General features: G+C 44.8%; 1 protein-coding gene across 1 annotated transcript in view; it reads left to right on the top strand.

Annotated features, from left to right (window-relative positions):
- The window catches only part of TMC2 (transmembrane channel like 2), a 101,348-nt gene that overhangs the window by 21,998 nt on the left and 62,745 nt on the right, over positions 1 to 16,605 (top strand). Inside the window, exons 3-4 of the mRNA XM_069548176.1 lie at positions 3,808 to 4,126; positions 7,474 to 7,626. Coding sequence (XP_069404277.1) covers positions 3,808 to 4,126; positions 7,474 to 7,626 — 472 coding nt within the window. The remainder of the gene's footprint in view (positions 1 to 3,807; positions 4,127 to 7,473; positions 7,627 to 16,605) is intronic.

Genomic DNA, 16,605 nt, shown 5'->3' with positions numbered 1-16,605 from the left:
CTCCTCCAAAGACTGGACCCTGCAGTTTTTAACTCTCAAGTTAGTCCACACTGAACCTCCAGCATTTCATCCATTACAGTTTGTATTCCTACCAGTAATAGCCATGCTTTTTATCTTCTAAAGTCTGATCCTACAGCACCTTGAGGCTTTGCTGGCCCTGGAAAGACAGCCCTCCCAGTTTTAGCTAATTCTTACAGACAGCAGACAAGTCATCTACAAGCTTTCCTTTCATATGCAAACCCACCAACCCAGAGCTTATAAGCTCAACCACCTCCTTATTAAGTTCATACGCTGGACTTCTATCCATCCACCTTATTCAACCCAGGACCTGTTACCAGAAAACTAGGGAAAGTCCCTATGCTTCAGGGCCCACTGAAATTACTCAAAATAGCCAATCCTAACTCTGCATATGCTGGCTGATCCCTTCCTTTCCCTCGAAACCATAACATTTCTTCCCCACATCTTTCCTCTCTGCCTTGCCATTGACTGAAGCTGCTGCTGCCTCATGTGGCCCTATGTGGCGTGGTGTCTCTTGGGATCTGTAAGTACATGACGATCATTTCCATGTCTGAGTATCTTACCATACCTAATTAAAATAAGCCCTGAATGCTCTTCTGTTGGGCTTCCCTGGTGGCTCAGGGTAAAGGATCCGCCTGCAGTGCAGGAGTCAAGGGTTCGATACCCGGGTTGAAAAGATCCCCTGGTGAAGGAAATGGCAACCCACTCCAGTATTCTTGCCTAAGAAATCGCAAGGACAGAGAAGCCTAGCAGGCTACAGTCCATGGGGTCACAAAAGAGCCGAATACAACTTAGCAGTGGAAAAACAACAACTCTTCCTTTAAGCACTACAAGTACTGGCTTCCATGGAGGGCTTCTGCTCAAGATAAGCTATGATTCTCTGCCTCTGTCTCCAGTTTCTGGACAGTACCTTGCCCTACAAACCCAATTCTCTGATGGATCTATTTATAATTGTTTTTTAGTTTGTTCAGATTTTTTTTCTTATTGTTAGGATGGAGCTCTTTACATATTGGAGTGAAACTCAGAAGCCCAATCATTTAATTTTCTTACCTATTTTCTCTATCTTCTTAGCCAAGGCAGAACAATTCTTTTTCCAGTATGCTTTGTGGTTATAGTTTCTCCAAGTATCTTTATCAATAAACTCCCTCCATTGGGGTGTGAATACTGAAGGGGACCTTTATAAAAGCATGAACTGACCATATCTTCTCTGATGAAAATATTTCTGGGTCTTTCCCACCCACTCACTACCTAACCTCCCCTATACCCACCCACTGCACACACACACGCACACACACACACCCCAACACACACACACTCTGTTTTCAGGTCCTAGTTTAGAAGTTTCTTCCTCCAGTTCTGGGTAAAACTCACCACAGTAGTTCTTGAATCCTACAATATCCTACCTTGAGATCCAAGAAGAGAATTTTGGGTAGTTTTTCTTTGAAACTCTGAGTAAATTCTGCTTGCTAAATCCAGCATGTTGCAGCTTATATCACACTTGCAGACATATTTTTTCAGTTGAATTTACCTACCACACTTTGAGATAGGTGTCTATAGATAGATCAGGTCCCCTGGAAGAGATGGGGATTCCTGATGCCTGTGATTTACTGAGGACAGTTTTCAGGAGATAAGCAGTAAGGGAAGCAGGACAGATCAAGGGAAGAAGCTGAGCAAAGATGTGTGTTCAGCTGGAGTCTAGCCTCTGCCTGATTCCATGGGGAGCCCTGGAACATGAATGAACCACCAGCCTTACTCTGCCTGGAGGCCAGAGGACTGGACATTTGTATTCCATATCAGTCAGCAATTGTCTGTCAACTGACTTGAAGAGAGGGGACAAATGTAAACTCCCGGGCATTTGCCAGCAAGACGGTTTCCATCAACCTTGGGCTCCCTTGGGAAGGGAGAAGCTATGAACTGTCAGGGCCAAGATGCAGAACAGCTAAGGAACAATGCAGATAATGGAGGTCTGGTTAGACCACCAACAGCATACCCACGAGGAAACTGACTTAGGAGAATAGGCAACCTGCCCAGAGTTACCCAGGTAATAACCAGCAGAACAAGGCTTCAGACTCAGATATCCAGACTCAATCCCCCAGCTCAGTCTGCCCAAATCCACCAGTGACCAGTTTTTGTTGCTGTTTCACAGGGTGGCTTGCCTCTCATTCGTAAAGCTCAGGGATCAGGGAAGCAGTGAGGAAAACTCTCTGTGGCTGCTACATTACATGCACAACCTTGAGAAGCTGGAAAGGGAGTGGGACAGAGGCAAGAATTTGAGAACTTGGGATTCCTTGTCCTGGACTCCATCGCTGATGCGACTGCCACTGGGGATGCTGGGTGACAAAACTCCACTCTGTTCTGTTTTGCCCAAAGTTGGGGCTCTCACAACTCTGTTGGGAAAATCAGCCTGGTCATAATCAGGCAGAAAAGCCTGGGTGGGGAGCCACTGTGAACAGTGAGAAACTGTGCTCTGCAGCCAATCGGGTTCCAGCTGCCCACCTAGAGCACAAACGTGGCAAGGCAGGCTGAAGGGGCACTGAGGGAGAGGCCTTTGTTGTGTACTTCCCATGAATCAGATCCTTTATTCCTATTTAAATTAACCCAACCACGTAGGGAAATAGCAGCTACTAGAGCCATTTTACAGATGAGAAAACTGAGGTGCTGTAAAGCTAAGTAGTGTATCTGTGGTCACAGAGACTAAGTAAAAGATAGAACTGATATGTTCATGCGGACTGGCCTAGCTCCAAACCTGTGTTCTTTTTACAAGTAAGATCTTATTTCTGGATAAGAGTATCAGAGTAATGATGTCTGTTCTCAGATGTCAGTCACTGCGTCATGTTCATTAACAAGCTGTTGGAGTGGTAACATTCCCATGTTAGAGATGAGCTGAGAACCAGAGAGGTTAAGTGACTGGCTCAAAGACATCCTGCTAGTAAGTGATGGAGAGGCTGCTTAATAATACTAGAACCGCATTACAATTTTTCCTGTGTTTAATGTTGTAAATGCCACATAGGATAGCTGTGCTTAAACAAGGGGTTGGGCAAACTATTGCACAAAGATCACACTGTAGAGCAGATTCTGTTTAGCCAGGCCTTTTGCCAGTGTTATAAAGTAGTGGTTTAAAATAGCAGCATCAAAAAATTAAATAACAGCATCAAGGTTGGGGCAGTGCTGAGGAACAGGATAGGCTCTGACAGGTGTCCTGTCTCTCATGTCAGGCAGGACACATGAGGGGACAGCCCCTGGAGAGTGGAGCCAGCGGGCCAGTGGTCCAGCCTTACCAAACAGAGGCCCACGCTTGGCCTTGGCCCTGGGCAGAAGGAGAGGACTCAGCTGTGACCCCACGGGACTGCACCCCAAGCAGAGGAAGGCCTGGGTCTCTAGCTGAGGTTTAGATGAGAGTGTGGGAGTGCCTGCTGCTCAGGGGAGAGAGACCTTAGCTCTCACCCCAGACCAGAGGCTCTATCTGAAAGAGACTTTGGAACCAGTAAGCTCCAGGAAGCATCTTTTTAAAAAAACCTATTTATTCATTTATTTTGGCTGCACCAGGTCTTGGTCGTGGGCGTGAAAGATCTTTTAGTTGCCATGCTAGCTCTTAGTTGTGACAGGTGAGATCTAGTTCCCTGATCAAGGATGCAACCCGGCTCTCTGGTTGGGAGCAGGAGTCTTAGCCACTGGACCACCAGAGGAGTTCAAAGGGAGCCTCTTGAATGTCTGACTTCTCACAGCTGGGGGCACTTTCCTGGGGAGGAGGCCTGTGAGGCCAGAACTACTTATTCTCTGCCCTTGCAGGTGACAGGTCCAGGAGGAGCCCCTCGATGAAGCGGCCTCATCGAGCCGAGGAGGCGCCAGGCAGGCGCAGAGCCCAGCCAGGACAGAAGGAGCGGGCCGGGGGCAGCCCGGGGTCCGGGTCTCCTCGGAGGAAGCAGGCCGAGCGCAGGGGACGCCGGGAGCTGCTGGGGGACCGGGAGCGGGGGTCAGCAGAGAAGATCTGCCGAGGGAGGAAGAAGAAGGATGGGAGGGCTTCCCTCAGGGAGCAGAGAGCTCCTTCAAAGAGAGAAAAGGAGGTTCCGAGGAAGGAAGAGGTGTGGAAGCAGCTGAAGAAACACAGGTGTGTTGTGACCCGACTTCAGACGCGTTTCAAAGCGCCCTCTCCCTCCTGCCAGCCCTGCTCCCTCCCTTGATAAGGGTCAGGTGCCTTCATCCTCCCTACCCCTCCCACGAATGGACGGCCCTTGCTCTCTCCAGCCTCCCTCTGCCTCTAGCTTCGTCCCTGCCCAGCTCACCGCTGGGGCCAACCGGGATGAGGATCACACTCATCCCAGGTGGCATGGCCCTGCCCACTGTTGTCCCAACCCCCTCCAGTAGGGCAGGTGCAAGCGGAGGCTGTGAATAGGGAGGTGACAAGATCCCAGATCTCCTGAATTTCAGTCGTAGTGGTGACTCACTACGGCTCTTGAAGAGGAGCTGAGAGAACTTTAAAATTAATTATTAAAAATTAAAAATTCTAAATTTCTAGTTAAAATTGGAAATTAAAAATTAAAATTGAATTTAGGAGTCATAAGAGGGCTTAAGCATGCCATTTCCCAACCTGACCTGCATCCTCTTCTGTGAAATATGGTTTTGATCTAGAAGAACTTCAAGAGTCCCATAAGCTCTGAAATTCCAGGATTAGGGGGTTTATTTGCTATATTTCCTTTGTTACATTAGCACTGGCATACGGGGGGTTAATTGACAGAGTCAGTGTATGGAATCAACAAGTTGGGGTTTTAGTTTCATTTTTTTTGCTACCAATTTTGATGAACCATCTCCCTCTCTTTGCCTCCCTCTTCCACTTTACTTTGCGTCACTTCTCAGGATGTTTTAAGAATCCCCATTGATAATGGGTGAAGAGGCTTTGGAAATAGAGATACTAGGATTATGGCAAAGAGTTGATACTCCTTCCACCCATTTCTAATAAACCTTATTTGCCCACACCCTCACTCAGATATTCCACTGTACATCTCCAACTTTACAGAGGGGAAATTAAGGCCCTCAAAAGGGGCCACTGATTTCTTCCATCACCCCTGCCGGCCATCCCTGGCTCCCTTAGGGCTTTTGTCTATTGTCTGGTTGTCCCTAGCCCTGGACTAATGGGATACAGGATGCATGGTGCCCCTAGCAACTTAGAACTTGAATACATCATTGCCAGAGTGTCCTGAATTTTAGAAGGAGGCTGTCCCATCCTGTCTGGAAGGCAGATGCAGAGTAAAGGATAAGGACTCAATTGTGCCATTTTCAGCTTCATGCCGTAGCAGGGCATAGAGATGAAAAATATCCAGCCTTCTTCCCCAGAGGCTGACAGTCTGACATGTGAAAAAAGACAGGGTTATCAGCTATCATTGGAGAAGGCAATGGCAACCCACTCCAGTACCCTTGCTGGGAAAATCCCATGGACGGAGAAGCCTGGTAGGCTGCAGTCCATGGGGTCGCAAAGAGTCAGACACGAATGAGCAACTTCACTTTCACTTATTAGCTATCATAGCACAAGTGTTAGTTGCTCAGTTGTGTCCAACTCTTTGAGACCCCAGGGACTGTAACCCACCAGGCTCCTCTGTCCATGAACTTCTCCAGGCAAGAATACTGGAGTGGGCAGTCATTCCCTTCTCCAGGAGATATTCCCAATCCAGCATTCAAACCTGGGTCTCCTGCATATTTCAGGCAGATTCTTTACGGTCTGAGCCATCATCATAGCACAAAACAGAAAGCAATATGTATACCAGAAAGGATTTGATGAAGAGTGTACTGCTGGGAGGCTGGGGTTCCTCTATGGAGGAGTTAAACATTTCAGTAAGACTTTGAAGACCAGGTGGAATTTGAACAGTGACTGAATGTCACATCTCCACCACCACCCAAACTAAGGGAACCGCTTATACAGAGACTCAAGGACAGATGTCCTGGGGTGTGCGTGAGGCATGGCAGAAAGCCCCTGTGCTCTAGGCTTCCCAGCATTCAAGAGCTAGGGTCTCTCCTCTCCACCTCATTCCTATGACCTCTCCTTGCTCTTCAGGAGTTGATCAGAAGCTAAATTCACAGAGTCTGCTGCAAACTGGTCTCTAAAGCCCATGGTAACCCAAGTCCACATCCTGATATTTCCAATTATGAAACTTGCTAAGCAGGCTGCCCAGGAGAACCCTTCTCCAGCCCTTCCCTCACCCCCTGTCAGTTGCTGCCAACTCAGCTAAGAGTCACAGTTTTTATGAGTGAAGGAGGCTGTGAGCCAACAGACAAGAACTTGGATTTTGTGGCAGCTGAGCGCACAGTCTGTGAGATGGTGAGGGTCATCACACCCTCCCCAGCTGGAAGGGTTCTGCAGCTGTGCTGTCCTATACAGTAGTCACTAGCCACATGTTGGGCATTTGAAATGTGCCTGCTGTGACTGAAGAACTGAACTTTTAATTCAATTTAACTTTAATCTGATGTTAATACTACTGAGTTAAAACAAGAATTAGCCTTGCCCAATGGCTCAGCAGGTAAAAAATCCTCCTGAAATGCAGGCGATGCAGGTTCAATTCTGGGTCAGGAAGATCCCCTGGAGGAGGAAATGGCAACCCACTCCTGTATTCTTGCCTGAAAAATCCCATGGATACAGGAGCCTGGTATAGTCCAAAGGGTTGCAAACAGTCGGACACACTGAGCGTGTACGCGCGTGCACACACACACACACACACAACAAGAATTAGTAAATTTACTTGGACAGACAAAGGTAGTTTTGAGGTTGATTTAATTTTGAAACTAAAGCATTTCTTCTCCCCAAAAAAAGACAGTTTTGTCAGTACAGATGTGAACATCAAAGGAAAATGATATTCTATTACTTGATTCATTTATGAGAAAATTTTTAAGTATGCCTAAAACAATTTAGATATGTGAATCTACTCTTTCAACTAAATGTTATGAAATCCAAATACAGATTAAATATGTTCAATGAAAATTTCATGTCTGAATTGACAGTACAAGATGAACACTGGATTTTGAAGACAGTACAAAAAGGGTGTAAATTGTCTCATTAATAATTTTTTCACTGATTATATGTTGAAATTATAAAATTTTAATATATTGGGTTAAATGAAGTATTATTAAAATTATTAATAATATATTCATGTTATTTTATAATATAGCTACTAGAAAATTTTAAATTATGATATATTTCCATTGGGCAACCCTATGCAAGTGAGGATGTCTGGGTAGGATTCAGAGGCATGGAGTTTAGGGAGGCAGCCCTCAAGACACTCTGGGTTGCAGGAAGAATAGTGGCCTCCTCTACCAGGTGGGTGAAGTCACAGAGGGTTCTGAGCAGGGCAGGCCTGTGTAAGGTGGCAGCTGGGAGCATCTCCAGTGGGGCTCCTTGCATCCCACAGAATCCCCGAGGACCCTGCCCTCCTCCCCACTCTCCTCCACTCCACCCCACCTCTGCTCCAGGTCATCCTCCATGGCCTCCAGCACCTCCAGTGGGGAGTCTCTGTCTGAGGAGGAACTGGCCTGTATCTTGGAGCAGGTGGAAGATAAGAAGAAGCTGATCGCCAGCATGCGGAGCAAGCCCTGGCCCATGTCGAGGAAGCTGGCAGAGCTCAGGTGAGTGGTGGCAGTTGGCCAGGGCTCTCCCAGTTGAGAAGGCTCAGCTCCTCTAATGGTCTTGGGAATCCCTTCTCTTCTCCTCTTCACCCAAAAGAGCTCGACAAGAATAGGGGTTCACCCTTCCACCCTGCTTCGGTCCCCCTGTCCCCAGCACACGACTGGCTACCGGCCCTGCTGTTGGTTAGCACCAAGCCAGGCCTAGTAGGAGACAAGGAGGATCATGGCCCTTGGGCTATACATCCTGCCTCCGCTGCCTCATCACCCCTTTGTCTCACACCCTGCCCCATCTGGTGGCTTCTGCACTTCCCTCACAACCAAACAGACATGTCTTCTTTGTATGTGTGTGTGTGTTAATTGCTCAGTCGTGTCCAACTCTTTGAGACTTGATGGACTGTAGCCCGCCAGGCTCCTCTGTCCATGGAATTCTCTAGGCAAGAATACTGGAGTGGGTTGCCATTTCCTCCTCCAGGGGATCTTCCTGACCCAGGGATCGAACCTGGGTCTCCCTCATTGCAGGCAGATTCTTTACCATCTGAGCCACCAGGGAAGCCCATGCCTTCCTTGGTGGTGGTGGTGGGGTGGGGGGCAGTTATGATCCCCTTCCTCAGCAAGTTCCTCCCTCTCTTGTGTTCTCTAAGCACCAGAATCTCTCCCCTTGTCACACACTCACCCTTGCAGTGTGGAGAGCAGGAGGATGGGCTGTCTTACCTACACTTGTGTCCCGGAGGCCTAACACGGGGCCAAGCTTGCAGTTCAGTTCAGTTCAGTTCAGTCGCTCAGTCATGTCCGACTCTTTGCGACCCCATGAATCACAGCATTCCAGGCCTCCCTGTCGATCACCAACTCCCGGAGTTCACTCAGACTCACGTCCATCAAGTCAGTGATGCCATCCAGCCATCTCATCCTGGGTCGTCCCCTTCTCCTCCTGCCCCCAATTCCTCCCAGCATCAGAGTCTTTTCCAATGAGTCAACTCTTCGCATGAGGTGGCCAAAGTACTGGAGTTTCAGCTTTAGCATCATTCCTTCCAAAGAAATCCCAGGGCTGATCTCTTTCAGAATGGACTGGTTGGATCTCCTTGCAGTCCGAGGGACTCTCAAGAGTCTTCTCCAACACCACAATTCAAAAGCATCAATTCTTCAGTGCTCAGCCTTTTTCACAGTCCAACTCTCACACCCATACATGACCACAGGAAAAACCATAGCCTTGACTATACGGACCTTAGTCGGCAAAGTAATGTCTCTGCTTTTGAATATGCTATCTAGGTTGGTCATAATTTTCCTTCCAAGGAGTAAAGCATCTTTTAATTTCATGGCTGCAGTCACCATCTGCAGTGATTTTGGAGCCCCAAAAAATAAAGTCTGACACTGTTTCCACTGTTTCCCCATCTATTTCCCATGAAGTGATGGGACCGGATGCCATGATCTTCGTTTTCTGAATGTTGAACTTTAAGCCAACTTTTTCACTCTCCACTGTCACTTTCATCAAGAGGCTTTTTAGTTCCTCTTCACTTTCTGCCATAAGGGTGGTATTATCTACATATCTAAGGTTATTGAGATTTCTGCTGGCAATCTTGATTCCTGCTTGTGTTTCTTCCAGTCCAGCGTTTCTCATGGTATACTCTGCATATAAGTTAAATAAGCAGGGTGACAATATACAGCCTTGACGTACTCCTTTTCCTATTTGGAACCAGTCTGTTTTTCCATGTCCAGTTCTAACTGTTGCTTCCTGACAGGCATACAGGTTTCTCAAGAGGCAGGTCAGGTGGTCTGGTATTCCCATCTGTCTCAGAATTTTCCACAGTTGATTATGATCCACACAGTCAAAGGCTTTGTCATAGTCAATAAAGCAGAAATAGATGTTTTTCTGGAACTCTCTTGCTTTTTCCATGATCTAACGGATGTTAGCAATTTGATCTCTGGTTCCTCTGCCTTTTCTAAAACCAGCTTGAACATCTGGAAGTTCACGGTTCACGTATTGCTGAAGCCTGGCTTGGAGAAATTTAAGCATTACTTTGCTAGTGTGTGAGATGAGTGCAGTTGTGAAGTAGTTTGCAGTGACACTCCATAAATATTGCCTGGCCTTGTGCCCATGGCCCTGAATTCTATTTTAAGCTCAGCTGCTTCCCTGGTTTCCATGTGACCGGCCAGCTTATCACTCATGTTATGGCTCTTCAGTCTCTGCTGCAGTTTTGAAAGAAGAGCAGGATGTTTCTAATAGAAAACTATAATCTGATTTTACCATCTTCCCCCAAGTCCTGCCTCGATCTTTCTGCCATAAGATTGGGTGACTCCCTTCCTCGTTCCCTCTATATAAAGCTATTATTTCCCTCAGCTCTTCTCACACCTGAGTTTCCTCATTGCTCGAATGCCCCTCCCTTTATCACAGAACAATCTGGCAGCCACATTTTGACCTTCAGCCTCTCTGTGTGTGTCTCCAAGACACAGTGAAGGTGTTAGCTCTGCAAATGGGGTCCGGCCCTGACAAGCAATCTGGTAAATAGAGCTTACTCCACCATGTGGAGGGCTTCCCAGGTGGTGCTGTGATAAAGAATCTGCCTGCCAGTGCAGGAGGTGTGGGTTCTATCCCTGGGTCAGAAGATCCCCTACAAGGGGATATGGCAACCCACTCCAGTATTCTTGCCTGGAAAATGCCCCGGACAGAGGAGCCTGGCCGTCCATGGGGCTGCAAAGAGTCGAACATGACTGAGTGAGCACACCCGCCACTGCCCTGAGAACATTACCTTCTCTCAAAGTCAGCTGCTGGGAGAAATGCCTCCCCACTGTGCCTCCAGGCCAGTGCTGACCAACAGAGCTTGCTGAGATAGTGGAAAAGTTCTAACGCTATGCTAATAGAGTAGCCACCAGTCACACCTAACTAGTAAGCACTTAGAAAGTAGCACAACTGAAAAACTGAATTTCTGTTTTATTTTAACTTATCTAAACTTAGGCAGTCACACGGAGAAGGCAATGGCAACTCACTTTGGTACCCTTGCCTGGGAAATCCCATGGATAGAGGGGCCTGGTAGGCTGCAGTCCATGGGGTCGCTAAGAGTCAGACACAACTGAGTGACTTCACTTTCACTTTTCACTTTCATGCATTGGAGAAGGAAATGGCAACCCACTCCAGTATTCTGAATCCCAGGGATGGGGGAGGTCGCACAGAGTCGGACACGACTGAAGTGACTTGGCAGCAGCAGCAGGTAGTCACAGGTAGTGACAGTTTGAGTGGTAGGTACAGCTTCAGACAGTGGGCTGTCTGCCTTTCCAGCTCCCTTTTTCTGACTTTCTTCTTCCTGCTCCCCCAGGGCCAAGTTTTTCCTCCTTCCATCTGTCACTCTAACAGAACCTCATCCCCACTCAAGTGTCACTGGGACACATCTTTTATTAACAGTGGAAAAAGAGCAACCTTGCTGTTTATGGAAATAAGATATCCAGCTGACTGGAACTCTCAGGAACGATGAAAATCCCTGAGCTGCCCAGAGGAGAAGTCTGCATCTCCTCCAGGCTAGGGGCAGAGTTCCTGCTCATGGTCAGGGTGGGAAGTGGCTAAGGCCCGAGAAGCTGAAAGGACTGTCATCTCTCCCACTGGAGCAAGTCCTCCTGACAATAGTGATCTCTTCCCTCCAGCCTGCCTGCCTTCCTCTTCCCTCTTTCAAGGCTCCCTATCCCAGACTCAAGTCTCAGGCTCTCCAGCCTCTGGGTCTCAGCTCCAGTGATGCCTCTGCCTTGCCCACCTGGCTAGGTCCTACCTTTTGAGACTCAGGCCAAGTGTTGCCTCTGCAGGGAAGTCCCTACTGCCCTCCCTGCATTCAGACTGAGTTAGTTACCACCTCTCTGAGCCTTAAGGCCCTATCACTCACTGGACTGGCTACTCTAGTTTGCAAAGCTGTGTCTTATTCATCTTTTAATTTATTTCTTTTTTATATTTTGCCAACATTTGCTGCATGTTCCCTATGTGCCAGATATTGTTCTGAGCCTGGATGTGTAAAAATTCATTTAATCTTCCTAATCACCCTGTGATGTAGGTGCTATTGCTATTGTCCCCATTTTACTGATGGAAAACTGAGATACAGAGCAATCTAGTAATTTTTACAGGCCACACAGTGAGTTTAGAGGCCTGGCCAGAATTTGAACTAAGGAATTCTGGCTCCAGAACTTGCACTCTTGAATTATAATTGCCTCTCTAGAATTCCTAGACATTCTAGAATACACTCTTTGCCTCCTGTGTGATTTCCTCTTCTGACAATAAAGTCTTCAACTGCAGATCTGCAGACAGCATCCCCAGACTACATCTTTTTTTAGAAGCAATGGTGTGGGGACCCCAGTCTTTGGCCGACTCAGGCAGTTGGCTGACTTTGGCATACTTGTTGTAGACAATTGAACAAGGGTGGTAAGGGATAAAGGGAACAGCAGTGAACTGGGGCAAGCCTGCATTCACACTGCTACCATATCTGGTTGATTTGACTAGCTATTCAATCCCCCTCAGTCTGGCTTCCTTCCCTTAACCTCTCTGAGCCTCACAGTCCTTTTTTGTAAATTAGGAATAATATTATCTACCTTCAGAGTTGTTTTGACAAATTCAAAATGTTTATTTAAGGGCCCAGCATGTAATGTACAATTAATAGATAGTAGTTATTGCTATTATTAATGGTTGAACATCTTGTGCCAGACACTGTGCTAAACCCTGAAAAATGAGGATGGGGAACAAAGATGAATCAGAGGAGACTTCACTAGTGATGCACATTAATAACGGCACAAGGCAGGCTGTTGATGTTGGTAAAAGAGTTTCTAGTGCCCTTGAGTCAGGGATGTTTGCTTTAATCATAGAATTAATTAGGTGTGTCACTCAGCTTTGTCAGAAACCCAATGTGCTAGAAAATTAGCCAAGTGCTTGCTCTCTTCAGAGAGATCTGAAGAATTCCACTTCCAAAAAGATGCAATAGACATACTTCATAGTCTTCCCATGAAGCACAACTGAAACCCCAGATATTATGTGTAAAGCAAACATAAGAGACTCAGAAAGGTGGAGAAAAGACAGCAGACTGGCTAAGGACCTCAGGGCCAAATGATGACAGGGCATCAAGTTCTAGGTTCCCTTTTTGTCTATGTATCCAAACTGGATACCAGAGACACTGGAGAAGCTGGCGGCCCCAAAACATGGACAGATACTCACAAAAGCACCTCAAGAAAAGTCTGCCATTTCTAGCCAAAGGACCAGAAAAGACAGAATACTTGTGAATGAAAACAATCCTTCTCCAACCAAACACCATAAACCAAAAACATCTTTAGCCCCGCTCCTGGCAGCAAAAGTCAAGTTGGGAAGCCTATATTTCCTCTGTTGCCAGGATTTAACATGGTATCCCAACACCCTCATCAATAAATTAGCAGAGAAAGCCAAATGAGGAGCAGGGACATTCATACCCACTGTAGCAACAAGCCCTCCCTCTCCCTGTGGTGTCAGTGGAGACCACACAGGAAGCATGGACTTTCACCGCAACCAGGCAGTAACAAATTATACCTTCAAGCCAGGATGATATGAGTAGAAGGCTTATGGAAGCCCGAACTCCCACCCTGACTCACCAGTAACAAGGAGCTCCAGCCCAGTCCCAGGTGTCAAAGGAGGCCAAGTGAGCAATCTGGACTTCTATCTAGAAGTAACCGGGCAGCATCCCCCTTCACCTACTGAATCAGTGTCAGAGGAGGGCTGCTAAAACACAAGATTTAAGTAAGATCCAGAGTCGCATAACATAAAATCCCAAATGTCTAGGCTTCAATTGAAAACTCACTCATCATACCAAGAACCAGAAAGATCTCAAACTGAATGATAAAAGATAATCATCAGATGCTAACATCAGGATTATATAGATGTTAGGGTTATCTGACAAAGATTTTAAAGAAATCATCATAAGAATGTTTCAGTGGCAATTATGAACACACAAAACAAATTAAAAAAATAGTCTCAGAAAATGAATAGAAGATATAAAAGAGAGCAACTGGAAATTTTAGAAGTAAAAAATATAGTAACTAAAAATTTTTGAATGGGCTCAACAGCAGAATGGAGAAAACTGAGTAGATTATCAGTGAAGGTAGAACAAAACAGATCACTCAGTCTGAACAACAGCAAGAGAATAATCTAGGTGGAAAGTGAATAGAGCCTCCGGGACATGTAGCATTATTTTAAAAAATCTAACCTTGGTGTCCCCTCCAAATCCCTAGATATGAAAGAAAAACAGGAGGTGTCAAAAGAAGATAGAGTGGGGCTGGAAAAAAGTCTTCAAATATATAAGGCCTGAAAAATTTTCAAATTTGACAAAACTTAAGTATTCAAGAAGTTAAACAAAACCCCAGTAAGATAAATCCAAAGTAATCCACGCTAACACACATCATGGTCAAACTTCTGAATACTTTTACGAGTCTGAGAGAAGCAATGCATTACTAAGAAAAAAAAATAGAAAGACAGCATATTTCTCATCAGAAACCATGGAGAACAGAAGTACTAAGTGAAAAGAATTGTCAGTCCAGAATTCTATATCCAGCAGTAACATCCTTCAAGAATAAATGAAAAATCAAGACATTCTCAGAGGAAGGAAAACTAGAAGACTCTGTTACCAGGTCTACCCTAAAGTATAACTAAAGAAAGTTTTCTAAAAATAAAGGATATGATAAAAGAAGGCATCTTGGAACATCAGGAAGGAAGAACATGGTAAGAGAAAAAAATCTTGGGAAATACCATGCGTTTTCCTTCTCCTCTTGATTTTTAAAATTATATTTGACAGTTGAAGCAAAAATGAAAACACTACCTAATGTGATTCTCAAAAATGCAGAGGAAATGGTTAAAACCATTATAAATGAGTAGGATAAAGTGACATAAAGAGAAATAAGGCTCTACACTTCACTCTAGCTAGTAAAATGAATCCGTAGGTTTTGATAATACATATAGATAGGTAGATAACAGATAGATGGATGATAGATATAGGTCGACACATAGTAACGCCTAGAGCAACTATTGAAAAGGCTATACAAATTGATATACTGAAAAACACTGCAGGTTAAACAAAATTGAATTCTAAAAAAAATGTTCAGGAAGACAGGGAAGAAGGCAAGTAGAAATGAAAAATAAAAAACAAGAAATAAAATGATGTATTTAAACTGTAACATGTAAATAATATGTTAGTGATCTAAATATATCAATTAAAAGACAGAGATTGGCAGACTGGGTTTAAAAGATGATCCAAGTACATGCAGTCTATAAGAAATTCACTTTAAATGTGATATACATAAGTTGCAAGTAAAGAATGGCAGAAAATACACCATGAAGAAATAACCAAAAGAAAGTAGGAGAAGCTATGTAAATGTCAAAGTCAATTTCAGCGCAAAGAAAATCACCAAGGTTATAGAGGGACACTGTATAATGAGATGGCAAGAGTGAACATCAACATTTTAGGAATCAGTAAACTAAAATGGACAGGAATGGGCAAATTTAATTCAGATGACCATATGTACAACTGTGGGCAAGAATCCCTTAGAAGAAATGGACTAGTCCTCCTAATCAACAAAAGAGTCCAAAATGCAGCACTCGGGTGCAATCCCAAAAATGACAGAATGGTTTCGATTCATTTCAAAGCAAACCATTCAATAACAGTAATCCAAGTCTATGCCCCAACCACTAATGCCAAAGAAGCTGAAGTTGAATGATTCTATGAAGACCTACAAGACCTTCTAGAACTAACACCAAAAAAAAAAAAAAAAAGATGTCCTTTTCATCATAGGGGACTGGAATGCAAAAGTAAGAAGTCAAGAGATACCTAGAGCAACAGGCAAGTTTGGCCTTGGAGTACAAAATAAAGCAGGACAAAAACTAACGAGACTTTTACCAAGAGAATACGCTGGTCATAGCAAACACCCTCTTCCAAAACACAAGAGACAACTCTACACAGGGATGTCACCAGATGGTCAATACCAAAATCAGATTGATTATATTCTTTGCAGCTGAAGATGGATAAGCTGTATACAGTCAACAAAAGCAAAACCAGGAGCTGACTGAACTCCTTGTTGCAAAATTCAGACTTAAATTGAAGAAAGTAGGGAAAACCACTAGGCCAGGAAAACCACATGAACCTAAATAAAATCCCTTATGATTATACAGTAGAAATGACAAATAAAATCAAGAAATTAAATCTGATAGATAGAGTGCCAGAAGAATTATGGACGGAGTGCTGGAGTCAGTGATCAAAACCATCCCCAAGAAAAAGAAATGCAACAAGGAAAACTGGTTGTCTGAGGAGGACTTACAAACAACTGAGAAAAGAAGTAAAAGGCAAAGGGGGAAAAGGAGAGATATACCCATCTAAATGCAGAGTTCTAAAGAATAGCAAGGAGAGATAAGAAAGCCATAAGTGAACAATGTAAAGAAATAGAGAAAAACAATAGAATGGGAAAGACTAGAGAGATCTCTTCAAGAAAATTAGAGATACCAAGGGAACATTTCATGCAAAGATGGGCACAATAAAGGACAGAAATGGTATGGACCTAACAGAAGCAGAAGATATTAAGAAGAGGGGGCAAGAAAACACAGAAGAACTGTACAAAGAAGACCTTGATGACCCAGATAACTGCAATGGTGTGATCACTCACCTAGAGCCAGACATCCTGGACTGTGAGGTCAAGTGGGCCTTAGGAAGCACCACTATAAACAAAGCTAGTGGAGGTGATGGAATTCCAGCTGAGCTACTTAAACTCCTAAAAGGTGATGCTGTAAAAGTGCTGCTTTCAATATGCCTTAGCACTGGCCACAGGACTGGAAAAAGTCAATTTTCATTCCAATCCCAAAGAAGGGAAATGACACACAATGTTCAAAGTACCACACAATTGCACTCATTTCACATGCTAGCAAAGTAATGCTCAAAATCCTTCAAGCTAGGCTTCAATAGTATGTGAACTGAGAACTTCCGCATATACAATCTGAGTTTAGAAAAG

The sequence above is a fragment of the Ovis canadensis genome, chromosome 13, assembly GCF_042477335.2.
Source record: "Ovis canadensis isolate MfBH-ARS-UI-01 breed Bighorn chromosome 13, ARS-UI_OviCan_v2, whole genome shotgun sequence".
NCBI lineage: Eukaryota > Metazoa > Chordata > Mammalia > Artiodactyla > Bovidae > Ovis > Ovis canadensis.
Note: the sequence above shows the minus strand (reverse complement) of the source record. Positions and strands in the feature narration are given on the sequence as shown.